Genomic DNA, 24,225 nt, shown 5'->3' with positions numbered 1-24,225 from the left:
GGTGCATCGGCGACTTTCTCCCCCTAGCCAGACCTATATTAAAAGTACGCAAAGTAACGACTGTTACTTTATAATATTAGCCTGGTATTTAGTAGAGGGTGTCCGTTGATGTACAGAATTTGTCCAATATCTCCTGGTGTGTGATCTATTGTTCCTTCTGTCCATCCTTGGGCCTCTGGATCAATAGCAAATATGACATGTCCGTAGCCAAACATCCCAGCAGCATCTACCATGGTAGTGACAGATTTGCCAATCGTATGCGGCAGCAGCACCAAAGCGACATCGCTGATTTCGCCCGCAGCAGCGATCTCTTCCGGCGAGGCGGAAGGATTAATAGGAACATCCTCGTCGCTAACAACAACGACTCCAGAAGCGCCTGCACGCCGTGCATAGACAAGCTTCTCCAGGAATGTGCAGTCGCCACGATGGACGAGAACAGCATTTCCGTCGAAGTCGGTTTCATAAGGTTTGCATCCCAGGGGGTTGCTTTTGTCCCGCTGCAGTTCAGTGCCCTCCCCGTAGCCGAAGCGAAGGGGGGTGGAACCACTAAGTGCAGCCAAGTCTCCTCCAAACTGGGCAGTGTACGCCTTGACGTACGTCTCTCCGTTGAAGTATGTGGCCTCTGGTTGCGCTACGAGTGCCGGGTCAAACGTATCAAGAAAGATACGAAGTTGGACGTCCTGGTTACGGTAAGTAGGACCAGGAGCTGGAATAGGCTCCCAAAGTGCGGAGTCGTTGACATACACCATCTGCCCAGTGCGGACAGCGTGCGGCCCGACTAGTCGGATAATTTAGTGAGTTTGCTACCCTGTCCAGGGGGGAAAGAGGCCTCACGCTTTGTGATGTCGTAACCCTTACGATCCAATCGACTGACGATGTGGGCCCGGATGCCCGTCACATTGTGAAGAATAAATCCGTCTGCCACTGCCTTGAGTTTGAGGGGACCGGGATTAGGGTCCTCGGATACCATCTTGCCACCGGGTGACATGATAAAATCAAAAGACTGCTGAAGGATGTCACTGTGATGGTCGTATGTCATAAATATTCCTTACATATAAATCAACTTGCGGGACGGTGCACCAGCCATCAGGAGACCAGTGGTGCTCGTCCAGAGGCTGCGGTCGCAGTCCAACCAGGTACCTCGCATACTCCACGTCCGCTCTCGAACCAACACCTCGGATGAGGCCGTCAATAGTCCCATCAGGCGATGGGTCCTGTACAGGTTCATACAGAGGACACTGGTGATTCTCGTCGCCACGCATCTTTCGTCGAACGCGAGACATGGGCTTCAGAACTTCCTTCGGAAGTGATAGGATGTGCCCTTCGGTGGTGAAAACGTAGTGTGAATCATCTTTATGTAGGCGGTTGTCCTCGTCGAACAAAAGGAACAGATACTGAATAAATCGTGATCAGGACCAACCAGCGCAAGTTGCTGTCAGTCTGTTATGACGGACCTTCAATGTTTCTGACAACGCAAACGACTCCATTCTATCATCTCTGGCATTGGTTCGCAAATCTTGGATACCAGTCAATCCACAATCCACCTTGGCACGGGCAATTAGGTCTCTTAAAATACGTTCACCAACATCTAGATAATATGGGTCTCGAGTGGCCTGTCTGACGGTGAGCTACAGCATATGAGAGGGGAAACAGGCCAACCCTATAGAGGTACCACGTCGATTCGACGAACTCTGGTCGAAGGGGGTACTGGAAAGATGTCGCCTGCATAAAGTGAGCGTCCCATACTTCAGGAAGACCAGAATGTCGTCTCCAGATGTTCCAGTCTGTCCCAAACCAAAGGTTGTGAAAAAAAGTCAGGTGAGTATGAAGGGAGATATTTACACGTCATGTGAGATTTGATGGCATTTTGTACATCACCACCCAGGACTTGCAAACCAGGCCAAAAAGCGGATAGAGAATCAATTGTGGTATACGCTTGATCACCTGTATGTATGTTGACACTGCGATACTACAGAAGAACTTGAGGGAACCGTCAAGACAAGAAAGATAATCATTGCTGACCCAGTGGCCATCCGGGGAACGAGAGTATCTCATCACAGCGGCGTAACCTTCATGCCACACATCAAGAAACTCTACCTCACCTGCAGGATACGCGGGCAATGTCAAAGCGTCCATTACACCAACTATTCGACGAACGCACCACTCATGACGTACCACTTCAAGGCATATTCATAGAAAGAATCGATGCCAGCGCCGATTCCTGTCACTTCCGGTAGTGTCCATATCTTGGTAGAATCAGGTGAGAAGCAGGAAGGAATGTAAGCAGGCTAAGCTCACCCCAGTCCAGATATTAATTGTATTGCCGACCAAACCGATATCAGATCTCCTGTTCCATAATGCGAAAAAAGCTTTATATGCTGCCTTCTCGAAGCGGTCATCTCCAGTGAGGCGACTGAGGGTAGCTAATTCCAGCATCAAAGAACCAGCGCCAGCGGTACCTACAGTAGCTTCAACATCAGAAACTATGAATTCAATTGTTCGCAACAAACAAGTTTCAAGGGATTCTCCCCGCTGAACCCCATGTCGCAAGTTAACCTGCAGGTCGTTGATATTGGGGACTTCAACGACATAAGGAGATACGAACCCTCGCAAAAGGCAAGCCGGTAGGGGTGGCAAATGCAGGCAATAGTCGATTGCCAAGATCATATGCCATGGTCAGAAGCTGACCGCGATACCAAGGGAGATAGAAAGGTTGGTTGGGTTGACTGGCGAATATATGACCAGATAACAATCCGCCCAACACCCGTATAGTGGTCTCGAAGACTTGCGGTTTTGTGTTGACATCGAACGACACCCAGTCAAGAACATTGCGAACCGCGTTTTGGAACCCTGGAGGATCGCCTAGCACGACCAACGTGTCTAGAACGTCAATGAGAGTTAGGGAGAAGTTTCCTGAAACATCATTATGTGCTATATTTGCGCTGGTAGGTACGTCAAGCAGTTCTGCAGGCAGGCCAAAATTATAACACTTACGGATTTTCCCAATCTGGGCCTCTGCCGGTGCAAGATAAAGGAGACAGCTGGGAAAAAATTGGAGCACGAAAGGAGCACTAGCTCAAGATAGGCGAACCTCGTCAAGCGGAAAAGCTACCAACACGTCGGCGACATGCATGAATCATCTGGGCGGGGCTCACCGTAGGACATATAATTGTTGAAACCATGGTACCATAAGTCTTTCGTGGCCACACTAGACGCTGTTCACGAAATTAAATAAGAATTGGCGAGATGCGTACATACCTGAATGACCTCTTGCGCTCAGAGGTCCAAGCAGTTTCCTGCGCGTCAACTCCGTTGTTTAGAGTAACCAAGAGTGCGAAGGCAAATGCACAAGGATAACGTCTTCCCCATTTCATGCTGCAGAAGAGAATCGACACCAGTCGCAGATCTTGATCGGTGTGGACGTGGACAAGTAGAAGAAAAGTATAAGGATTTCGCGCCGCTGATCACGTGGTCGAGAGAAGGCTTGCTCTATTGCTTGCCAGCAGTGCTCACTGATCTCGAATCCATATCATTATCACAACTAACTTACCGCCTGTAGCAAACATGAGCACTAGTAGTATCGTCGACGTCTCTAGTAAACTTGGAGAATACATGATAAAAGGCTGGGTCAGGTTGTTTATTTTGCTCCCATCAACCGCCCATCTCACTTTATCCCTCATCATCTCTCCGAATAGGTATTAACAGACGCAACATGCCCGTCACCTGGCTGTCGCGGCGTTCCTCTCATGAGGTCACCCAAAAATGGGTCGCCAGTAACTCATTACTGCGCGAATTGTAATGGCCCTAAACAATGTAAGGAACCGCTTAACCCGTAATATCCTGTCCCAATGATGCAGCCTGCCTCATCCACAGCTACTAGTTCATCAACGCAGTCTAATTCATCGTCAACAGATTCATCATCAACTCATGAGTCTAATTCGCGACCATCTACCCCTCCCACAGAGATATCCAGCGCTTTGAGCTCACCGACTTTTGCCCCTCCCATCGACACTGAAGAGACTATTCGCAGGCGGCAACAGTCAGACCAGGCATCCGCAGAAATTGGAAAGCGTCTTTTGAAGGGGTGGGCGATGCTTGGCGAAGAATGCCCGAACATTAGGTGTTACGGTATACCTCTTGTAAGACCTCCAAAGGTCGGAGAGGACAAAGATCCTCGCAAGGTGAGCCATTCCTTATGGCTTTTTTTTCGCATATCAATTGTTCGTTTGGTCCAGGAATGTGTGATTTGCGGGACTGTCTATGTCACTGATGTCACTGAGGGGTGGCAGCGCCTTGTCCCAGCTCCACCTGCAATTGGAGCAGGATCCAGCGCAGGGGCTAGCAACTCTATGTCAAGTGCTCCCAGGACATCGGGCTCTCGTGACAAAGGAAAGGCAGTGATGGGTAGCATACCTTCACAGGTGCCAGAAGTTCTCTTACCAGGCCGGATCACAGTTGACATAAATCCTAGTCTTCTCCATTACTTCCTGCCTCAGAGTCGTCAAAGGTAGCTGTTGTTTTTTGAATCATCAGTCGTTAAGTAAACTGATCTATCATCAGCTAACGATCAATATTTCGAAATGCACACAAGACGTAGCTAAGAGTAGCGAGCACCTGGTTAGTACGGTGCTCAAAAGTGCTTTACGCCACTCTGATCATCTTACGTAGCATGCAAGCGTCCCGTCTATCAATGCGGTTACGGCGTATTCCCCTGCTCAGGCACTTAAGCTGTCTTTGGATGCTATGTCACAAAGACTTGCGCAGATCTGCGGAAACGCAAGTCAAATGGACGTGATATCCATTGCATCAGCTGCAGATGCCATTAACAAGGTTGCGCAAGCTTTGTCCCAAGTAAGGCACCTGGAAGAGCATTAGGCTTAGCCGGTCATTCCTGTCGATGGTAGACCTGTTTCACCGGATGCTATGACTTTGGCCATAGCGTGTCGTTCCCGATACGATGCTATTTAGTGGAAATAACATTGTTTCCTGTCCTCCAGACGATTTTAGGCAGTGGGTTATATTAGCTCAGCGTTCTAAATTATCCTTCCGAAAGCTCACAGTCGACTACCCAAAAAGGGTGGAGTACCGCGGTTTTCTCACTATCCGCCGTTTTATCGCTGAAGATTACTGCTATTCGCGGTATAAGGACTTGCCATGCCGTAGAAGCACGGAAGACGCTCATTACAAAATTACTCATGCGGCTGCCTCGTGTTTTGTTACCATAAATTCCCAAGCCATCGGCCGTTCTAACCTCACAGCTCTCAAACATATCTGTCACGATGCCATTTAACATGTTCAAGGCATTCGGCGGCTCTTCTCGCAATCCCAATCATCATCGTCCCGATCGCGCAGCCTACAGTGGCTACAGCGAAGGATTTCCAAAACCAGATTATCACCAATCTATTCCTCCCCCGCAGCTAAGAAGACATGAGACTCTGACTAGAAAAGTAAGTGTATCATTCTGTTACAGGATTCAGGCTGATATCATACCCCGCCCGATAGAGAATGGAGCCAGTAAGCTCTGCATTCCAATGTATAATAACGTAAAGCTCAACGGAAACAGGTATTCACTCCTGTTCCATCACGTGCGCCTACTGACGGAGAAGAATACTACGATGGCTACGTTCGGGTAGATAACCCTCAGACTATCTTAGGGGGAGCTCTCAATGCCCGTCCCACGAGACCAGAAAGTCCATTGAGCGCCGTTCCGTCCGTTGAACGAGACGATGGCGACAGTCGATATTCAGAAACATTTTCTGAGCAAGGGCGTATACATAGCCCCTCAAGGATGCTAGATCAGCCTCCGTCTTTCCATCGCCATACGCGAGATGGGGTCACTCGGGCAGATTCTTTCAGTCACGGCAGTGTCTCGGGTCGGCACATGCCTGACGATCCTGTTATCACTCACATCAGTAGATCTGACTCTGGGAGCGATCATACTGTTGAGGCACCCAGGACGCCAACGTCTATTCACTCTAATGCGAGAGTGGTGTGTTACACTTTTCATATCTTTGTCTGTTTGATGACAGTCACCTTTCAGGCTTCTGTACACACTCCAGGTAGTTATCCGGGGAAGGCCCCTACTAATATATATGCGGACGGTCATGAGGTTTGTCGCTGATATACTTTCTCCGATAACTGTACCAATTTCTTACAGATTCGTCCGATGCGAAACGAAGAAATTCATCCAGGTGGCCGATCCCCTCACTCAGGTAGCCACGGTCCGATTTATTACATCATCCCTGGCGGGGTGAGTGTTATATTCCAAGACGAATACGGGAATGAAGTCGCAAGGTAAGTTATTGTTTAAAATTCTGATCCGTGACCTACACTGATGATAATCGAAGAGTTGGTGATTTCAGTGGGCGCCCGACACGTCCTGCTCCATTTGTTGTGCAGGATAAGTATGGGCGGGAGCTCTACAGGTGCAACAGTGTGACACATCTGTTTCTGTAGATTCGCTTAAGTATTAACTATAGCTACGATGGCGGCGATCGCGAAAGGCCCTACCGTCACAATGAGCCACGAGTGGTTATGATAGATACTAATCAACAAAATTCAAAACGCCCAAGGTTTGCCTTGAACTATGAAAGATTCGCTAAGCTGACCTTCATATCTTTTTATAGTAGCAGGAGCTACTCGTCCCAGAGCTATCACTCCGACCCCTCGTACAGGCACCACGATGACTACTATCATGAAAACAGGGGCAGAGGCTACAGGAGTAGAGACCACAGAGACTACTACCGGGACGGGGAACACAGGGACAGAGAATATAGGGACAGGGAATACAGAGACAAGGAATACAGAGACAAGGAATACAGAGACCGGGAATACAGAACCCGGGACCACCGAGACAGACACCCGCGAGATAGGGGCTACCGTGGAAGGGATGATTGGCAGCCCGAAGAGCATCCACGAGGATCGCACCCATCGGTGCACAGGTCAAACAGCCACCACAGCCACACTTCCTCGAGCAGGCCCGAGAGGCAATTTTCACAGTGAGTGACCAAGCAATGCAGCGAGGGAGCGCTCTGACGATGAGCAGTACTCTTCCGGACGACCGACAATCCAATTCCAGTCGGCTGCGTGACGGGTCTCGTCCTGTAGACATGCACTCCATCGAGGAGATCGGTGACGGGATACAATCTCTCCAAATTTAGTTCCATGGCAGAACGTTTTAAAACGTATGATACGTCTGTTGTGCACGATGAATAATTATCGTAATGCTATCACTGACATCATCTTCGACCACGACTTGTATTGTGCCCGCGCCTGCTTGTGCCACTTAGCCCACGACCGGTCACCGAATTGATTTCGTCTCTACTAAGCTTTAGTGTCCCCCCACTAAACTTACCCACTCCCATCCCGAGACCTCTAACTCGTTTTTTACGGTCTGACAATCCAGATGATGCGTCAAACAAATTTTTAAGAGTGGGGTGGTAGTTTCCCAAGTTTTTGGCCTAAGAGCAAACCACCGTTCATGAAATGATTGAGTGGCAAGACGTGATGAAACGAACCTCCTCCAGCTGTTGCTGCTCTCGGTCGCTCTTCTTCCTCAGGAGTCCTTCTCGCACTCGCTTGGAAGCCTTATTTCGTTCCGCAGCGCGAACGGCAACTTCCCCCTTGCCAAGCTTTGTTTTCCCTGCAAGTTCTAAGACACGACCAGAAAGTGCTTTCTCTCGCTGCGCATGTGTCAAGTTGAGCTCAGGGTTCAAAGACCCAGACAGCAATTTCGTGTGAACTAAGCGATGGAGAAGAGCATCGTTTTGTGCATTCGAGCTGAAAGAATCTGTAAGAGAACAACTTCACAATATCGGTGACTTACATATCCTCGTTATCATTTTGTGTGTCGTCTTTGTCTTGATGTGGGGCATCTGCTTCTGTTACAGACGTAACTTTGGTGACTTTTGAAGACTGTTGCACTCCTGTATGAGTAAATGAAGGAGCCGATTCATGAGACTTGCCATGAACGCTTTTTTCTGAGCTTTTGAGAACTGTTCTGAAGACTGCTGCCTCGAGTCCGAGAACACCACTACATCTGGCATCTTAGCAGAGGAGCTGGCGGTAAAGCCGTCATCGTATTCATAATAAGTGTCTGACAATGTAGCCATTATAGTGAACGAAGAGCCTCCTGGATAAGCACAAACCGTCGTCGTTATTTTCATCGGACGAGTAAGATTCGACAGCTGCGTTGCAGAAGCCTGTCCATTCTTCGAAATCCTCGTTCTCAGGCTCCTCGAAGGACTCCTCTACTCTCTGCCTCTTCCGAAGAGGTTGACTGAGATCGAAAGAATTTAAAAACTGTCGGCCATGTGCTTGTAGGAGGCCGAGCAATCTAGTTTCCTCGTCTTCCATTGTCAAGAAACCTCGGGGGAGCCTCATTTGAAATATCATTATTCGGAAGATTCTAATTTAGTAATTCCGGCGGCAAGTCTCCATCGAGACCTCCAGGTCACTGCATGCGACCACATACCGAGCAATGGCTAGGAATCGCCAAACAACGCAGGCAACGCCCGCGCAGAAGCCTTTGGTCGAGATACCCGAAGACGAACAGTGGCGCTTGATACAAGAAGCTGGTGTTCTCAGGAAGATATCTGACACACGAAAACCTGGGGAGACTACAGACAATGTCGAACCACTCCCACTTGCGGAGGAGATCTTCAACGCTGTCGTACTCATTATGCCGTTCACCTTCTTCCTCATCATGATGGACATGTGAGCCTACGCCTCACACTTACCTTCTACCTCACCTCGCATTGTTTTGGACAGCCTTATACATCAGCAGTATGCACAGCGGTCAACCGTGAGTGACGTTGCCCAGAGGCTCCTCACAAACTTCCCCAGTACGTTCGAAATATGCTTAGAAAATATTTGATGCTCAAGGCCATGCAGTTCTGTCTATCTTTGTGTTCTACAGTGAGTACATGGGCCTGGGTCAGTTTGGAGACACTCTGACCTATTGCTCTAGCCACGCGACACAAGGCTAACCCTCGCATGCAACTCGCTCTGTTCTTACTCTCCCTCGGCGTGGGGCCCCGAATGATATGGCTCATCAACCGTGGATCATGGCTTGTCAACATACGACAGGTGTGTTGCTTTCCATCCAGACAAGATGCCTTATTTATCCCTTTTCGTCTGCAAGTGTCCACAATTCGCAACCATATGGCTGTATACAGTCGTACAGTTGAACTTAAACTGGGCCGCTCTCAGCTTAGTGATGATAGGAGCTTGGACATGGTTCACAGGAATGAAACTCATGGTGTGATTCCTTGTTACATAGACAGACCGCGCCAATTATACAAATGGACAGTTATTTTACCAGCATTGGATACTTAGATTTCCTTATGAAAAGTAATGTTGTTCGACATGTAGATGGCAACGCATATCCATAAAGTAGGCATGAGTAACCTGAATATGCGCCGCGGTCCCATAAAGGATATCATCTGACGAACAGAACACTGGGTTCATGTCTCCATGTTTGCTCGACGATACGCCCCGACCAGGATGTGATCTTGTATCCCGAGGGCACCTTGTACGAGCAGAGAGCATCGCAAAAGCTGCGGAATGCTCACAAGCAGTAATGGCCTAAACACGAACGCCAAATGAAATGATACCTGAATGTAGAACATAATCAAGTTCACAATAAACTACAACCCATCTCCGTCATCCAATTCTTCGATCAAAATTTCCACTTTTCTCTGTGACGGAGGCTTTGAGTAAGTTGTATAGGACGCAGCACACCTCGCTCACTCGATAAGTGGTATTTCTCCCTTCCAGTACAGTCTGCAGCACGCGGAACTGCCACTTCAGGCGCCGGCTCAGTGCGCGACGAATGGCAGCTTGGTGAGCATTTACTCTGTCCGTAAAAGCCTTGAACACTCTGTCATCTCGTGCAAAATAATAGAACTAGAAACAAGAGCAGATATAAGTCACTGGCAAAGTGTCCGACCATTGCTTACCGGTATCTGCTCCCCTTCGATAGATTCCAATGCCATCGCCCATGCCCCAAGAAGTAGAAGGTCGACCGTAGCATTTGCCACACTTGTGAAGTCATTCATTGTGTGTGACGGTATGTAATCGCAAAGGACCCACTAATCCTCCAAGGCAGCAATAGCATCTGCTTTGCTTAGTTCTTTGGTAGCGAACTTTCGCACCGCCGCCTCAGCAGTGGAAACAGGTTTTCCAGCATTGCCAGATCTCAAGGCAAGAGACGCCGATGATACTTGGGCACGAATCCACTTTTCTCCCTCGCTCATTACCAGTGTTTGCATAAAAGATGCTACGAGATCGCTCTGAGATTTATAGAGACCATAATCTATGCCGAGCTTGAGGTTTGTTCCTGCCTCAGGGTTAGCAACTCATTAGAGTGTTTAAAGTTGTACTAACGCAAAGCCTTGAGGACTACTCTTGTTCGTGGTAGACCAATTTCGCTATCCTCTAGATGATTGATCCAACGTGAGAAAGCTCCCAGCAACAGGATGGCAACATCACGATGAGACTGTCCAATGCGCATAGCGTGAAGGAGAGGAGTAGCATCCCCGGTTTTGCGAAGTAGTAGCTAGGGAATCATTAGTACAAGGACAAAAATACAAGGGGTATTTGAAGTACAGGGAAAGCACGATCGCGAACTTCCATCAGAAACATGATATCCTTGCGCTCGATAGCGCGAAATACTTCAAACGGCTAGCGAAACGGGATATTTGAACTTCCTGTAAGAACGAGTGATATAGTGACGTACTTGAGGCTCTTTCCAACCCCCTGAGGGTTGGCTTCTCGAAAATAGGCCCGCCAAAGCCCGTGTCGGAGAAGATTGTTCTGGATTTGATGAGACGCTGTCCCTTCTCTCCGCATGAGGTGGGGTATCTTCTGTCGCATCATGGCACTCGGTGGTTGGACTAAGAGGTGGTGATGGACTGCGTCGTAACTGCCTCAACACCGCCTTTGGTGCGTTCTGTTCGGCCTCTCGCTGCAGAAAGCCTTGAGATATGTTTGATATAGCGTAGAGAAGATGATGCTACGACGTACCTGTCGTAGGTAAACGTGCAGGTAGGCATGGATCAGAGGAAACTCGGGTCCTTGTCACCGATCTCTGTGCAAAGTCGGGGCTAAGGCGATCTACGATAGAAAGGATGACCGATGCATTGTTGACCATCACTTCTGCGGAAGCCTATATAATGTGGGGCAGCCGTCTGCTGTTAGCAGACCAGTAACTTACATGAGTTGAACGCCGAGTATTGAGCGATTTTGGTTCATTGACTCTGGTGGTCACAGTGCTGTGATTGTGAGGTCACGGAAGAGGGTGACGGCCCTACGGAGTCTGACTTCAAAATCAACTGTTGGTCTACGCTGTCCCCGTTGTGTCGATATCCTTTAGTTCTTTTGGTCGCTGCTGCCTTCTGCCTGCACATCTGCAGAAGAAGTCTCGATGTTGAGAATCTGGAAAGAAACATCTGGTGCCAGACATCCAGGTCCTCAGTGCGACACGAATCAGGACACCCAGTCGTGTGAGGCTGGCGGTGGCCAACCTGGTTTGAATAACAGCGCATCGGCCCCCCTAGCCACCGATGGTGTTGTTCTGAATCGTGCCACGCTTCAGGATCCTTATCTAACTTCTGAGCCCGTATCTTGTGCGTCCGACATTCATCCTCCTGAGGTTGTCATCCTCTATGATGCACTATTGCCAAACACAGAATCCAGATTAATGGAGGCTTTACACGAAATTGATCCAGAGGAATCTTCCTTTACAAGGACTTTTCGCGCTGCCCACTATGCTCTGGTCGAGGTCGGCTTATGTGCCAGTGATCTCATCTGGCGCAGGGCCATCAGAGAATACGCTGCTCATAGGAATGACGATGACGACCCTGCTTTTGAGATCGCCAACAAAATCCGCGATCTGGTCAAAAATTGGGTGTTCGCTATGCCGAACTTAAACCTTTCCTCCAGGGGCTTCAATGTGACGCCCAAGTTCGTGCAGTTGATTCATGTTCTCAAGTCATGTGGAGCTTACGGGGATAACTTCCGTGGAATTGTCTTGGGTTTGTATGAGAAAGCCTATCTTCATATGAGTCGTTAAACGGTCTACACTGTAGTCCAATGGCCCGAAGTCGCGACAATTATAGTGGATATTATGAGAACTATGATTGATGAACTGGGTTTCATTCGACCTTACGCTTTGGCCAGTGAACTCCTCGTCACCAATAATCACGAGCAGGTATGTAAAGTTTCGCTCCTTGTAACATGGTTGACTGAAGCGGATCATGACAGTGTGAATTGCTCGACAACTTTGCGAGTGGAAAGTACAACCTCCTTGTTATGACTAAAGCCTTGGAAGATGTCGACCTTCCACGTGCCCATGTCGTCATACGGTGCGTGTTATTCTTGCTGCTTTTAGTTCTGCTGTATTCAGAGGTGCTCCAGATACAACTTGTTCGAGAGCCAACTTTCCTATGCATTTGCTTGTGCACGTACACTGGTGCCTAATGGACACCTCATCCATATGGCGGAGAAAGGGAATGACCTGCATCACCGAATTCTTCAGGAGTACAGTGGTCAAGCTGTGGACGACAGGTGGATCAGAGTGGTCTTGCAAGGGGGAAATTCCCCGGTTCCATCCTGTTCGCTGAAGGAAACTGGCAACCCTTACCGCTCGGACGAAGAGACGGCCTCCAGGCTAGAGATCTCGATAGAAGACTCAGTCAATGGTGGTCGACTATTTGAAGACGATGCCTTACTTGCTGTTTACCGCATCGCTGCGGACCTTCAGTGCAACATTACGACTCCGTCTCGTGATCCTTTGTTTGTTGTCCGTCCCACACCTAGGATAGGTGGGGTTCAACAATTTGTGTGTACTGTGACACTTCCGCCTGGACTACCTTTACAGACGGTCCAGGGGCCTCCACGCTTTACGGCCACCCATTCGCGTCGCTCAGGAGCCTATCAAGTTTGCCTACGATTATTTGAGCTCAGCTGCTTGGACCACCGTCTGATCTCGACCCCGCACCGGTCTGACAACAATGGCCACGCAAATCCTTCCTTTTTGAAGTCAGATTTAGTTTCCGGAAATAGTTGCTACATGCGAAAAAGGCCAGACTTCTGGGCCAACTCATTACGACTTTCTGAGGAACGCCTCTTCCCCGTCGTCATTTCCGTAGGAAATCCGGAAGGCCTATCCGAACCCTATGCACCTATCGTTCTTTTAACTCGCCAACCATTACCTCATCTGCAACCCTTCAAATTGTTCTTCTATGGCGTTTTCGCCACCGTCAAGAATGCACGAGGACCCGCTCTTATCTTCGATAACGAGCGTCTCAATGACCTTCACTCTTATACGCTCCGAATTTGTCGCACGATCGCAAACAAAGCGTTTGGATGTTCATTAGAAAAAATGGCATACTTCGTCGCACCTCTACTTCCTTCCCGAGCTAGGGATTTATCGTATCCCAACACGACCAACTCACAAGATGTCATCGACTGGCAAGCTGTGACACGAGCTAATAACAACTATGTCACGCGTTTCAGTTCCGATAGCTTGCGAGACCCAAGCGAGTTCGAGGATGCAGTCATCCAGGATAGATTAGTCGAGTTCACTCGACGATGCTATGTCATCCGTTTACGACCTGATCTAACGCCAATGAGCAAGCCCTCGGACAGCCCAGTAGGTGATCGTCATTGATCGTCAATCTATGGATCCTTGATCCATCTCTTTTCAGCGTGAGGCGGAATATGCGAACATTCTGGAGTATTGCAGAATGCATCGCAAAGGCTTTCAAGGCCTCCAAGATAACAATCAGCCTCTAATAGAAGTATCCAAAGCTGCTGCCGTGCTGAACCGCCTGAATCCCGTCCACAAGCCGCCTATAGAGACAAACAAGGCAGGTCCAAAATGCAAGCCGTTCCTCTGAGTCTGGTAAACCGCGTAGCTGACATTGGGTAGATCTCATACCGGAGCTCTGTGGCAAGTGCACAATTCCAGCGAGGTGGGTGTTCTTAGCGGGAGACCATCACTATGCTCATACAGTAGTCTATCAATCAGCATATACCGCACTGCATTACTTCTACCATCCATCACTCGGCGGATCGATGATTTCTTGATTGTAAAGGAGCTCAATGCGCAGTTTTTCGCAAACGCGATCCTGGAACAACATTTGTTATCAGCTGTCTTCGCGCCCTCTGCAACCTTCGAAACAGATTACGAAAGGCTGGAGCTCCTTGGTGAGGTTTGCCCAAAACTTATTATTACAGATACTCATCCTATAATGCAAGGCGATTCATTTTTGAAATATTTCAGCTCCGTTTACGTCTTTGTCTTCAACCCTGCTTTGAGTGAGGGTGCATTGCACAAGGCACGGCAGCACATTATCAGTAACAAGGTGCTGACGCAGTGCGGTCTTTCAATTGGCCTGCCGTCGTACATACAGGGCAAAACGTTCAGTTACAAATTGTGGCAACCTCCAAACTTCACCGTACAGAACGTTCAAGACGTATCTCCGCAGCATCCCGGGAGGTCTAACAATGTAACGCCGTCTGGGGACAATGCAATTGACACGAAGGCGCAGGCTTCCGTCGACGACACCAATGCCTCAATCATACATTTGACCTCCCAGTCCAAGGCGAAACAAAAGGCCCACGACGATGGCATAACACAGTGGCTCGGAGACAAGGTAAAAGGGGTATTTTCTGAGTTGCAATCATCTCATATACCTTCTGTAGACGATCGCTGATGTCGCAGAAGCTATCATAGGAGCAGCTTATCTTTCTGGAGGCCGCGACGTTGCGCTCAGCGTAATCAAGGCCCTCCGGTTACCTGTCGCTGGTGTTGAACAATGGGACGATTTCCGCCGCAAAGCTCTTGCTCCCCCTTCAAATGTCACGCCAAGGCTCCGCGAAGGCACGCTTTCGGCAGTTGAAAGTATTATTGGAGCTACATTTAAGTATCCACACTTGCTCTCTCAAGCTCTGGTACGGATCGTTCATCTTCGATCACTGCATCAGCTGACCCTCTTGTAGACACATGGTTCAATTCACGGATACGAAAACACGTGCTACGAGCGACTTGAATTTCTGGGAGATGCGGTTCTGGATTTTAGTACGTGGTTTCTTCTCTGAGCGACAATAGTGTAACAGGCGTTCGCAGTGGTGATACGACATGTCTTTAACAGGGATGACCACATGTCCCCTGGAGCCATGACACTATTGAAGGTGGGTTTACACTTCTTATCTTGTTTTATTATTCCATCGGACATCTCTTTAGTCCGCTATGGTGTCAAATTCAGCTTTGGCAGCGATCTGCGTCCGGACTGGGTTACACGAGTATCTTCTTTATGAGTCGTATGCTCTTGGGAACAGCATTCAGTCATATGTTGAGCAGCTGGAGGCAAGGCACCAGGAAGAATATCAAAGGGCAGCCAGAGACGGGAGGCCTCCAGGGCAGTACTGGCTTAACATGGAGCCACCCAAGGTATGTTTACAGCTAGTCTTCAAGCAAAATAACCTGACAAATAACTCTAGATCCTTTCGGATGTTGTAGAGTCGATCATCGGTGCACTTTATATCTCAGATGGCTTCACGTCTGACGGCGTGGAATTGATTTTCAAAACAATCCTCGAGCCTTTTTACGACCAGCATATCACGGTCAAGACACTTTCTCATCACCCCACCAAAATCCTTTTCGAGATCATGCAAGCTCAGGGTTGCCAACAATTCTCTATCGAGAAAGAAAAACTAAGTGACACTCACGGAACTCGCTGTGACGGTATGGTTTAAGTTGTGTCCAAGTGGAATATGTGCTGATGAGCTTTCCTCTAGTTATTGTTCACGACATCATCCTGGCAAGTGCCACAGAGTCGACTGGATATATAGCAGGGCGCATGGTGTCGACTGCCGCTCTCGATGCACTGGAGGGAGACCCCGGCTTTATGGCACACAACTGCAGCTGCAGAAATCGAACTCATATGGGGAAGAAAGACGCGAAAGACTACAAGAATAGGCTGGAAAAAATGTTGGCTGATCTTGAGGAGGGGCAGAACGTCACAACTGAAGACGATCCCAATGACGACATGGAGGTTATCTAGCAACTGCTCATGATGTTTGCTTCGAATTCAGATTCTAGATGTAGGTAGTGACAAGACGCAAGGGTTGTGTTGTATGTCGAATGCGCTACATAGTACGCGGGTCTATGTTGCAGCAGACTTATTCCTAAGAACATGCGTCAGTGTGGTTTTTCTGATGGTATGGAGTAACTACATACAATTGAAATTTTGCAGCTACAAAGGGAATACTGAATCCTACTGTCAGGAAAGCAGTGAGCTTGATGCCGAACGCTAATCGTTTCTTTCCCGGGAACTGGAATGGCAAGTGCTAAGGAGGGAGTAAATGAGGTGAACGGGTGGAAGACAAAGAGCACGTACATGGTATTCCCCGTGGCCATGCACGAAACGTGCAGGAGAGGCGACGCGAATACGCGCGGCTTGTGCACGCAAGGGGTGTGATGCGCGGGCGAGCATTGGAGATGAAGGCAGTTAGTTGTTTTGAAGTGGAATCGAAGAGCTTGAGTTACAAGGTTAGCCGGAACCACCCGCAGTTCTTCCCACAGTGCGCATCACGATTTGCAAATTGCAACCTTTCAAACGCCGCGGAAAGCAGCAGGCATGTAGTACTGTCGCAGTAAATACTACTAGTCGGACTATCAATGGCTAGTTCGTATGACATCAATCATTTCGTCTCAGCAAATGATTCACGGCGACCCCTACCTTCTCTCACTGCACTGGGCCACCAGAGTCATTTCGGAAGCAGTGGATAAGACAATTACCAACGATGTAAGTAAGGCCCACTAACGTTTGTTCTAGCCAAGAACAACAAACAAGGTAGAGGCTAGACCAGTGATCAGCCAATCTACTAGGTATAGGTGAAGACTATTAGTGTCCCATATTCACTAACTATCACTTTGGTGCTCATTTGCCAGTGTGCAGCATTCGCCAGGTGGTTCCCTCAAATTCAGGCGGCTAGGATTACGGCCCCAGTAAGTACTCAGTTTGCGTGTATGTGACCTAACAACATGGCTAGGCGCTGTCGATTATTTAGGTAGAGTCTAGGATGGCATAATTCGCGCAGATTCATATCGCACCGAGAGCTTGTGAGTCGGATCATCAAATGATTAGGGAGAGGCTACAACTAATCGTTTGTGTGTCCATAGGACCACGTCGTGAGACCGCGTCTCTTCGCAGAATTTACAAGCTACAAATTTGTCTGTGTCCTCCAATTTCGTGCAAGGTCCCGACGCGGCATGCTTGCGCGAAGAGTACAAGATTAATTTGCAATCATGCCTTCCAATTACCTCGTGTTTATTGTTCTGTAAGATATACACCCGTCAGCACGACCTACTTCCCGCCATAAATGGTAGGTTTTTGTGTGCTGAGAACCGTCCAGATCACAAGTTTACGTTGCTCAGCGGATCGGTGAAGTGGATATCGTACGACGGGGACAGCAAGCCCTGAGATGACAAGAGAACCTACCATATGTATGTCATTATGATAAAACACTCTTTGTTGTGGATATCGCATGCTAAACAAGTCTAGTGTGTAGGGATATCAGTGGCGGAAATGCATGAGCTATATGGAATAAATAACCATCAATTGATCCGCGCAGCCTCCGTCATGTGCGCACAGGAAGACACGTTTATGGTTCTCGGGCCATCTCCGGAGAGCGACCTAATGTTTCTGCATGGAACGTTGTAAAGCCTTCAACTCGTCTTACGCGAGTCAAAGGTACGTTTCAGAGTGTTTGACGTGTTTATACAAATCAGCCTGCCCACCAGTAGCATGCCGAAGAGTATTAAAATCACTCATGCCATGGTCCTCAAGCGTCGTGCCTCGGAGACCTGTGGCAAATACATGTCCGACAGTAGAGCCCCGAAAGCTCGCAGAGACTTGTTGCTTTACCTCCGTTGTCATTCCATCCGAAGTTGACCATTCATATAACCTAAATAGGCACTTGATGACTACGAAAGGCCGCTGGGATACTTATCGCCAGACGGTCTGGACTCTGATCCTGGCAATGATATGCTGGACCCTGGTGGAACTTATGTTTTTATTTTACATTTAATCGAGCTTAGCATCGGTTTACCATGCGTACACTCAAATGAAATCCAGCACGTCGTTGCGTCACTCGATCCATGGGAACAATAGGATGCAACTTTTCATTCACCAGTGACATGGCGGCTACTCGTGCACTGGACCGCTAGGGATGCACATTCCACCATGAGCGAAGCTTCGACTTGGACGACTCGCAGTAGATCCATTGCAACGGTACCTGGCGTTGAATGTCGATAGATAGTGCTCTTATGGCCGTTATGTTGGACGACTGGTCTCCATCCACAAGAATGGCAATGGCGAAGGTACCCGCATACCCGTTTTTTTCGTTGAGCACGAGTGTTTCCTTGCTTTGTTTCCCCTCGCGAGGCTAATTTTTTTTCATACTCGTTCAAACCCGAAGGACATGAGAACTCATTCTAAAACCTTACGGCAAATCAAGGGGCCACTCGTAGATACTATTATTCAGCATCAAAGAACTTGTTTACAGTTCCGTAACTTCATCTTGGCAAGTGGGCCTTTGAAAGACCTTTTTTGTTTCATTAGTTCGTAAAACATTGGGTGGGAAGCTACTGTGACGATAGTGAATGGTTTTCTCGCACCTCAACGTCCAACACAGTACCGGAGGAGAACCAAACACCAGGGCTGTGCGTCAGGACTCAGCATGGCGTAAAAAAAAAATACCATTTTAGAACACAGCGCCCAGCCCAAGCAGCTGGGGTCCTGCTTGATATACCCCAGGTTCGAAGACATGCTACACACGTGTTGATTTTAACAGACACGAGGCGTTATCTTATCTACGAATATAGTATGTACTTTTCACTTCAAGCCCCGGATATCAGTCAAGAATGGCCGCTAAATACAGTATTCGCATCAACTGTTGTTCGATCGAGTGCTATCGTTCCCTTCTCGAACCCTCTATCGCTCTTCCCATTCACCCTCCACCATGGCATCCCTCTCAGCCCGCATCGTCGTACATGCTGCGAACCGTGAACTCGAGATCCCAACTGGGCTTTTCATCAACAACGAGTTTGTTCCCTCCGCGGACTCCCCCAATGAACTCATCTAGTACGATCGTTCATACTTGTCTGATAAGGATTGTGACTTATTTGACGCGTGCAGCGCAGTCAACCCTGCAACAGAGGAGACTTTATGCTCCGTGGTAGCTGGTAATCACGTTGCTCTCATCTACAGTATAAAAAGGAACGAAACTGATGAAGTTCCATGATTGTCAGGGTCGGCAAAGGACATAGACATAGCCGTCGCGGCTGCTCGCAAAGCTTTCAATACCACATGGGGAAAAAATGTGACTGGTTTTGAGAGATCTAAGCTCTTGAATAAGCTAGCAGATCTTATAGAGAGGGATCAAGATATTCTTGCAGAGGTTGAATCTTTGAACAATGGCAAGCCATTTAAAATCGCGAGGTACGAAAACGTGTCCCCACACGTTTTCCTTTCTTAACTGGTGTCGATCATATCAGGGACTTTGATATCGGGGATAGTATCCAGTGCTTGCGGTACTATGCAGGGTGGGCTGATAAAATCACCGGACAAGTATACAAGCACCCCTATGGAATGATTATTTGTTCATGCTTTCTATTTTCAGACCATCGAAGTCGACAACAAGGCCAAGCTTGCTTTCACTAGGCACGATCCTATTGGGGTCTGCGCACAAATGTGCGTGGTTTCGTTTTTATGTGTTACTCTTCACATCTTCACGACCATAGTATAGTATTCCATGGAATTACCCAATCAACATGTGGTATGCATTTTGAGTCCGTAAATCTTGGGGGTGGAAAGGTGACATCCTCATTAGGGCATGGAAAGTTGCCCCTGCCCTTGCATGCGGGTGCACTATCGTTATGAAACCTTCCGAACTCACCCCTTTGACGGCGCTTATGCTGTCGAAGCTCATCGTTGAGGCTGGGTAGGCAACGCACCCATCTTTAGGTCTTTCTGATCCCAATTTCGAGCTAGTTTTCCGCCAGGCGTGGTGAACACGATTCCTTCCCTGGGATCTATTGGCGGTGCGGCCTTATCTGCACATATGGATGTCGATAAGGTTGCGTTCACCGGATCTACGATAACTGGCCGTAAAGTCATGGAAGCCGCGGCCAAAAGTAATCTGAAGAAGGTGAGGTGGACTTCAAGGCATCGATGCAGTTGAATAAATTGACATCATGTGCCTGAAGGTGTCTCTGGAGTTGGGTGGCAAGTCTCCACAGTTAGTCTTCGAGTCCGCGGATCTGGAGCAAGCCGCAAACTGGGCTTGCCTCGGGGTTTTATATAATACCGGCCAGGATTGCACGGCAGGATCCCGTTTGTATGTTCAGGACACGATTTACGATAAGTTTCTCTCCCTCCTGGTTGCCAAAGCCCAGGAACTCGTGATCGGTGATGGCTTCGACGAGAAGAGTGGCGCTGGGCCGGTGGTCAGTTAATCATACTGTCGTACAATCCGCAGTTCACACCCTTTTCCAGGTGTCGAAAACTCAATTCGACAAGGTTTGGGGATATATTGAGCGCGGTCAAGCCCAAGGCGCAAAGCTGGCTCTCGGTGGCAAAAAGCGTCCGGGAAAGGGTTTCTTTGTCGACCCTACAAGTGAGTATCCGTAGCTTTCGGAACAGCGCCACTAGCGCTGATTGATTTTAACAACGTGCAGTTTTCACGGACATTAACGCGAAGATGGATATTGTAAGAGCCAAAGCTTTCCCTTAGAGTGCTTCAGACTCACGTTCATGCGAATCAGGTCCGAGATGAGGTGCGCTTCCGATGCTGGCAGGATGTCCACATACTGCGGCACAACCCTAAATTCTAATGAACAGATCTTTGGACCGGTTCTGGCGGTGGGCCGATTCAAAACTGAAGAGGAAGCCATTTCTCTGGCCAATGATACATCTTACGGCCTCGGTGCTGGTTTGCACTCCAGTGCGTAGTCTCCTTGAGCAAATGATCAACACTGAGATGTCTTCGAAATATCAGCTGATGCAAATCAATGCATGCGCGTCTCGTCTGCTCTTGAAGCTGGAACGGTATACCTTACATCACTCAGGCATTTTCCCTAATTGACGGTATCCAAAGGTCTGGGTCAACCAGTACAATGTACTGAACAACAATGTCCCCTTTGGAGGGAAAAAGCAGAGTGGCATTGGTGCGTAATTGTTAAGCACGAAAACGCTCGACGGTTCTGACCTCGCAAGCAGGTCGTGAACTTGGAAGCTATGCCCTTGATGAGTATACTTCGATCAAGGCTGTTCACTGGAACTTCGGAGAGAAGCTCGATTGGCCGCTGTAGTGACAGGGTTGACATGGTCGAACTTAAGGAGCATCAATGATTGTATTTTTACCTGTAATTGTGGCTGTGCGCCATTCAAACAATGCCCGAGTGATGTTGACACACAGAGTCTCCGCAACTTTGCCACAAGGGTGTTCTCTCTTCGGATAAAAGACTGAAAGCCGAAGGAAGGCGATAATTTTGAAGTCAGAGAACGGGTTCGCACTACTTTCTGTAAGGTTTGATGATGAATCGAGAAACAGCATTGTTCGAATCGGAATAATAGGACGAGAACAAGGTGACGACAGGGTACATAGCTCAAGCGCTCAAGGTTCTCCATCTTATTGAGTAAGACCCTTGCTATTACCATGAAAGCACGCATCTATACGGTTGTAGCATTAGCCAAGGATTGCGGTATCAGCGTGTCGGCCTACCGGCTACTATTAATTCTGTCCGCCAGCATGGCTTGATGAGCTTATGTCTCCATTCCCTGGACCCATGACAGCCACATGGCTTCCATTGGACAGTCTGCCAAAGACATTCAGTACAGGAAATTGGAAAGAGAAGCGTACGAACGCATTCTGCTGATCAGTGTACGAGAAAAACCAGTCCGAATCGGGTGGGACGTCGAAGGGGAGGTACATGGGGTTGCCCTGTTGTGGCGGGGTATTCAGGTCACCGGAAGGAACTGTGGAGGGATGTAAGCGCCGTACAAGAAGCATAGGGGGTCTTCGCGTACCGGCATACGTGGTCGTCGTGGGCGTGCTGTGATGGGCGACAGCGTCGGGATCAGCGTGCGGAGCGGCCGGATTGACCTCAGCATACACGCATGGTCTACCGGTCTCGAAGCACCGGTTGCAGGTGCCTGAAATTGCGTTAAAGACGCACTAACACGAGAATAAGAGGTTAGGAATCCAGAAGGTCAGAAAATTACTAACTTTCCTCTTTAGCCTCCTGCATGAATTGCAAGCTTGCGGAGCTCGATGCTGCATTGCAATACTCATCGCTGGATCCATGATGACATGGACAATATTCGCTCTTATATAGCAACAGAAAAGTGAAAAATAAGAACCATGCCTGCAGATCTTAGTTGAAATCGGCAAAGGTGCGGTTTCGGTGAGGTAGAAGAAAGGCTCGGATCTATCAGGTTTCCACTTCCAGCATGGCTGCTCATCGTCATGAAACAATGCAAAGTTGAATTTCATCTATCCGTGCCACCAGGAGGCGCCGGACAGACCCTTGTCGCCTGGCAGCCCTGTGGAATCACTTGTCCGTGCCCGTTAAGTAAGATAATTAATGAAAGAGCGGGAATTCTACGCTCTTGCAACGACCACTGACTTCTTGTCGTGTTTGAGGAAGAGCTAGGAATATGACATGTGGCAGTAACCCCAATTTCCAAGGGCTCTGAACATAGATGCCAAATCAGATCTGAGACCCTGCGCAAGCATTATCCCTGCAGGCTAACTGTATTCAGCCCAACAGTAGTAAACCTGACGTATGTCACAGTATCAGGCTATTGCAGGGCCTGTCGCAGCATGCATTGGCCGCGATCGAAGGAGATATGGTTCGGTTAACCAACTCACGAAACATCGACCACACCTGTCCACACGAGGTCCCTGAAATTATTGTGTTTTAGAGAAGGTCTCTGTGAAAAAGTCACAGTACCTCGTGCCTTGTACAGGCGCTAGCAGCAGTAGCTCTTCATGAAACACTGCTTTGGCAATGCTGCATGTTCACTTTCGCACATGGCAGAAACTGACAGAAAGGGTCTCCAAGTTGGATGACTGGCATCAGAAAAATCTGCAGCAGACGACTGACCGCGGAATCCTGGTGCTTCGATCATGAACACTTGCAAATGAATTCCGCCTCAAGTCCACCCGGCGGAATTTCAAGACCTTGATAACGACGAACGATTTTGGTAATTGGCTGACTACGCTACTAACACCGCCACAGGCTGGATGTATACGTGATGATGATGATCGAGCTTACCGCCGGCGTGATGAACAGGTACGAGTCAATTTCAATGGGGAACAAATCAAACTCTGATTTCTCCAAACACATGAACGGCTAACAAAAAACTGGACAAGTATAATGGGCTGATGCTTCCTCTCCGTGAACCACTCGTATGCTCTACGAAGCCGGTTATGAGTCATGGATCAAAAGATGAGCAAGCTGATTCGGAGCTACCTATTGCATGGATCGATCACCCTGGAAGTATTGCCCCATGTAGTACCCGTCAGGAAAGACGACAGTGGGCTCCACAATCGCGGGTTGCGGGGGAACAGCGAGGCTGCAGTCTACTACCCGCCTCACGCACAGCCCGCAGGACTGAGCGGGGCGGCTCCTGTCGTAATCGCACTTTGGCAGTGATTAGCTAGATTGCAAGCAACGCAAAGGAACCAAGATTCGCTAACTCTTTTTCTGGCGACGCGACACACATCGCACGCTTGAGGTGCCCTTGGACGCATCATGATGGGCTGGGGTAGCGTTTGCTCCATTGATAGTGAGTTGGGTATTTGGATAGGTTGAAATTAATGCTGGTGTTTCGATGGGTTGAACATACGAAGATCGCTGGTATTTTATACCAAGGACATTACAGTCATCCGCTGACTCGGAAGTTGATGCCAAAGGAAGCAAAGAACACGACTTTTCATGCCGCAGAGAGGAGATAGGTGCAAAGGTCAGTTGCCTGTGGAGCAGGAGACGCTTGTCAATGGCCGCTTGTCCTGGAACGGGTGGAATACACTACCGGTGGGTCATCGGTCTCCTAAGAAGATAGGATACCGATCTGCATGCAATCCGGCTGTTATTGGAGCATAGCGCACATTGATCCACACGGCCGCAACCCCCTGTCACAACCTAAA

At 48.6% G+C, this 24,225-nt stretch overlaps 10 protein-coding genes across 10 annotated transcripts; 5 read left to right on the top strand and 5 right to left on the bottom strand.

The window, feature by feature from the left end:
• Positions 1–68: 68 nt before the first annotated feature.
• Positions 69–3,374, bottom strand: EDB91DRAFT_1043845 (glycoside hydrolase family 47 protein; the record flags this gene model as incomplete). Its single annotated transcript, XM_041313086.1, has 13 exons — positions 69–778; positions 835–1,003; positions 1,053–1,394; positions 1,455–1,613; positions 1,660–1,784; positions 1,843–1,969; positions 2,023–2,102; positions 2,162–2,246; positions 2,299–2,459; positions 2,511–2,556; positions 2,606–2,942; positions 3,128–3,208; positions 3,259–3,374. 13 exons carry the CDS (start codon positions 3,372–3,374, stop codon positions 69–71), a joined length of 2,538 nt encoding a protein of 845 aa, XP_041183284.1.
• A 190-nt stretch (positions 3,375–3,564) lies between these two features.
• EDB91DRAFT_1043169 (uncharacterized protein) lies at positions 3,565–4,875 on the top strand (the record flags this gene model as incomplete). Its single annotated transcript, XM_041313044.1, has 5 exons — positions 3,565–3,627; positions 3,696–3,813; positions 3,874–4,181; positions 4,236–4,430; positions 4,669–4,875. 5 exons carry the CDS (start codon positions 3,565–3,567, stop codon positions 4,873–4,875), a joined length of 891 nt encoding a protein of 296 aa, XP_041183283.1.
• Positions 4,876–5,547: 672 nt separating this feature from the next.
• Positions 5,548–6,507, top strand: EDB91DRAFT_427272 (uncharacterized protein). The gene is made up of 5 exons (XM_041327239.1): positions 5,548–5,563; positions 5,607–5,989; positions 6,041–6,109; positions 6,158–6,294; positions 6,348–6,507. The coding sequence occupies exons 2-5, from the start codon at positions 5,789–5,791 to the stop codon at positions 6,454–6,456; spliced, it is 516 nt and encodes a 171-aa protein (XP_041183282.1). The 5' UTR covers positions 5,548–5,563; positions 5,607–5,788; the 3' UTR covers positions 6,457–6,507.
• Positions 6,366–7,383, bottom strand: EDB91DRAFT_427382 (uncharacterized protein). Its single transcript, XM_041327240.1, has one exon. The coding sequence runs from the start codon at positions 7,118–7,120 to the stop codon at positions 6,611–6,613; it is 510 nt and encodes a 169-aa protein (XP_041183281.1). The 5' UTR covers positions 7,121–7,383; the 3' UTR covers positions 6,366–6,610.
• EDB91DRAFT_427202 (uncharacterized protein) lies at positions 7,121–8,611 on the bottom strand. The gene is made up of 5 exons (XM_041327238.1): positions 8,148–8,611; positions 7,965–8,095; positions 7,826–7,914; positions 7,518–7,779; positions 7,121–7,460 (listed from the first exon to the last, which is right to left on the bottom strand). Exons 1-5 carry the CDS (start codon positions 8,392–8,394, stop codon positions 7,239–7,241), a joined length of 951 nt encoding a protein of 316 aa, XP_041183280.1. The 5' UTR covers positions 8,395–8,611; the 3' UTR covers positions 7,121–7,238.
• Positions 8,416–9,304, top strand: EDB91DRAFT_427114 (uncharacterized protein). The gene is made up of 5 exons (XM_041327236.1): positions 8,416–8,715; positions 8,770–8,843; positions 8,893–8,916; positions 8,969–9,087; positions 9,143–9,304. The coding sequence occupies exons 1-5, from the start codon at positions 8,480–8,482 to the stop codon at positions 9,263–9,265; spliced, it is 576 nt and encodes a 191-aa protein (XP_041183279.1). The 5' UTR covers positions 8,416–8,479; the 3' UTR covers positions 9,266–9,304.
• A 343-nt stretch (positions 9,305–9,647) lies between these two features.
• On the bottom strand, positions 9,648–11,152 carry EDB91DRAFT_1234307 (uncharacterized protein; the record flags this gene model as incomplete). Its single annotated transcript, XM_041321197.1, has 8 exons — positions 9,648–9,698; positions 9,751–9,906; positions 9,960–10,041; positions 10,093–10,339; positions 10,387–10,558; positions 10,609–10,683; positions 10,739–10,977; positions 11,026–11,152. The coding sequence occupies 8 exons, from the start codon at positions 11,150–11,152 to the stop codon at positions 9,648–9,650; spliced, it is 1,149 nt and encodes a 382-aa protein (XP_041183278.1).
• A 273-nt stretch (positions 11,153–11,425) lies between these two features.
• On the top strand, positions 11,426–16,145 carry EDB91DRAFT_1287021 (uncharacterized protein; the record flags this gene model as incomplete). The annotated part of the gene is made up of 14 exons (XM_041324809.1): positions 11,426–12,035; positions 12,090–12,211; positions 12,265–12,365; positions 12,418–13,654; positions 13,710–13,875; positions 13,934–13,976; positions 14,033–14,211; positions 14,263–14,660; positions 14,710–14,958; positions 15,007–15,085; positions 15,134–15,198; positions 15,251–15,457; positions 15,508–15,751; positions 15,805–16,145. 14 exons carry the CDS (start codon positions 11,426–11,428, stop codon positions 16,068–16,070), a joined length of 3,966 nt encoding a protein of 1,321 aa, XP_041183277.1. The 3' UTR covers positions 16,071–16,145.
• EDB91DRAFT_427188 (uncharacterized protein) lies at positions 16,122–16,566 on the bottom strand. The gene is made up of 3 exons (XM_041327237.1): positions 16,407–16,566; positions 16,247–16,356; positions 16,122–16,194 (listed from the first exon to the last, which is right to left on the bottom strand). The coding sequence occupies exons 1-3, from the start codon at positions 16,500–16,502 to the stop codon at positions 16,173–16,175; spliced, it is 228 nt and encodes a 75-aa protein (XP_041183276.1). The 5' UTR covers positions 16,503–16,566; the 3' UTR covers positions 16,122–16,172.
• A 2,215-nt stretch (positions 16,567–18,781) lies between these two features.
• Positions 18,782–21,510, top strand: EDB91DRAFT_1100770 (aldehyde dehydrogenase domain-containing protein). Its single transcript, XM_041317205.1, has 17 exons — positions 18,782–18,894; positions 18,952–19,154; positions 19,209–19,255; positions 19,322–19,511; positions 19,568–19,640; positions 19,693–19,763; positions 19,819–19,848; positions 19,903–20,013; positions 20,064–20,220; positions 20,279–20,518; positions 20,568–20,688; positions 20,750–20,781; positions 20,837–20,848; positions 20,913–21,015; positions 21,070–21,119; positions 21,169–21,238; positions 21,291–21,510. Exons 2-17 carry the CDS (start codon positions 19,033–19,035, stop codon positions 21,380–21,382), a joined length of 1,521 nt encoding a protein of 506 aa, XP_041183275.1. The 5' UTR covers positions 18,782–18,894; positions 18,952–19,032; the 3' UTR covers positions 21,383–21,510.
• The last annotated feature ends 2,715 nt before the right edge of the window (positions 21,511–24,225 follow it).

The sequence above is a fragment of the Suillus paluster genome (genome assembly GCF_016628075.1).
Source record: "Suillus paluster strain FC165 chromosome Unknown EDB91scaffold_3, whole genome shotgun sequence".
NCBI classification, from domain to species: domain Eukaryota; kingdom Fungi; phylum Basidiomycota; class Agaricomycetes; order Boletales; family Suillaceae; genus Suillus; species Suillus paluster.
This window is presented reverse-complemented; position numbering and strand designations above follow the sequence as displayed.

Bases quoted from the DNA above. Each gene is read 5' to 3' on its own strand.
- EDB91DRAFT_427272 (XM_041327239.1), top strand. From the start codon at position 5,789: ATGCTAGATCAGCCTCCGTCTTTCCATCGCCATACGCGAGATGGGGTC. The intron at 5,990-6,040 runs GTGTGTTACACT...GTCACCTTTCAG, and splicing joins TTCACTCTAATGCGAGAGTG to GCTTCTGTACACACTCCAGG. The intron at 6,295-6,347 runs GTAAGTTATTGT...TGATAATCGAAG, and splicing joins TACGGGAATGAAGTCGCAAG to AGTTGGTGATTTCAGTGGGC.
- EDB91DRAFT_427382 (XM_041327240.1), bottom strand. From the start codon at position 7,120: ATGGAGTGCATGTCTACAGGACGAGACCCGTCACGCAGCCGACTGGAA.
- EDB91DRAFT_427202 (XM_041327238.1), bottom strand. From the start codon at position 8,394: ATGATATTTCAAATGAGGCTCCCCCGAGGTTTCTTGACAATGGAAGAC. The intron at 8,096-8,147 runs GTTTGTGCTTAT...CTACATTGTCAG, and splicing joins CGATGAAAATAACGACGACG to ACACTTATTATGAATACGAT. The intron at 7,915-7,964 runs GCAAGTCTCATG...GGAGTGCAACAG, and splicing joins CTCAGAAAAAAGCGTTCATG to TCTTCAAAAGTCACCAAAGT.
- EDB91DRAFT_427114 (XM_041327236.1), top strand. From the start codon at position 8,480: ATGGCTAGGAATCGCCAAACAACGCAGGCAACGCCCGCGCAGAAGCCT. The intron at 8,844-8,892 runs GTACGTTCGAAA...AAGGCCATGCAG, and splicing joins GCTCCTCACAAACTTCCCCA to TTCTGTCTATCTTTGTGTTC. The intron at 8,917-8,968 runs GTGAGTACATGG...CTATTGCTCTAG, and splicing joins GTCTATCTTTGTGTTCTACA to CCACGCGACACAAGGCTAAC.
- EDB91DRAFT_427188 (XM_041327237.1), bottom strand. From the start codon at position 16,502: ATGCTCGCCCGCGCATCACACCCCTTGCGTGCACAAGCCGCGCGTATT. The intron at 16,357-16,406 runs GTACGTGCTCTT...CTCCCTCCTTAG, and splicing joins ATGGCCACGGGGAATACCAT to CACTTGCCATTCCAGTTCCC. The intron at 16,195-16,246 runs GTATGTAGTTAC...GCATGTTCTTAG, and splicing joins GTAGCTGCAAAATTTCAATT to GAATAAGTCTGCTGCAACAT.
- EDB91DRAFT_1100770 (XM_041317205.1), top strand. From the start codon at position 19,033: ATGGCATCCCTCTCAGCCCGCATCGTCGTACATGCTGCGAACCGTGAA. The intron at 20,519-20,567 runs GTCAGTTAATCA...ACCCTTTTCCAG, and splicing joins AGAGTGGCGCTGGGCCGGTG to GTGTCGAAAACTCAATTCGA. The intron at 21,016-21,069 runs GTGCGTAGTCTC...TCGAAATATCAG, and splicing joins CGGTGCTGGTTTGCACTCCA to CTGATGCAAATCAATGCATG.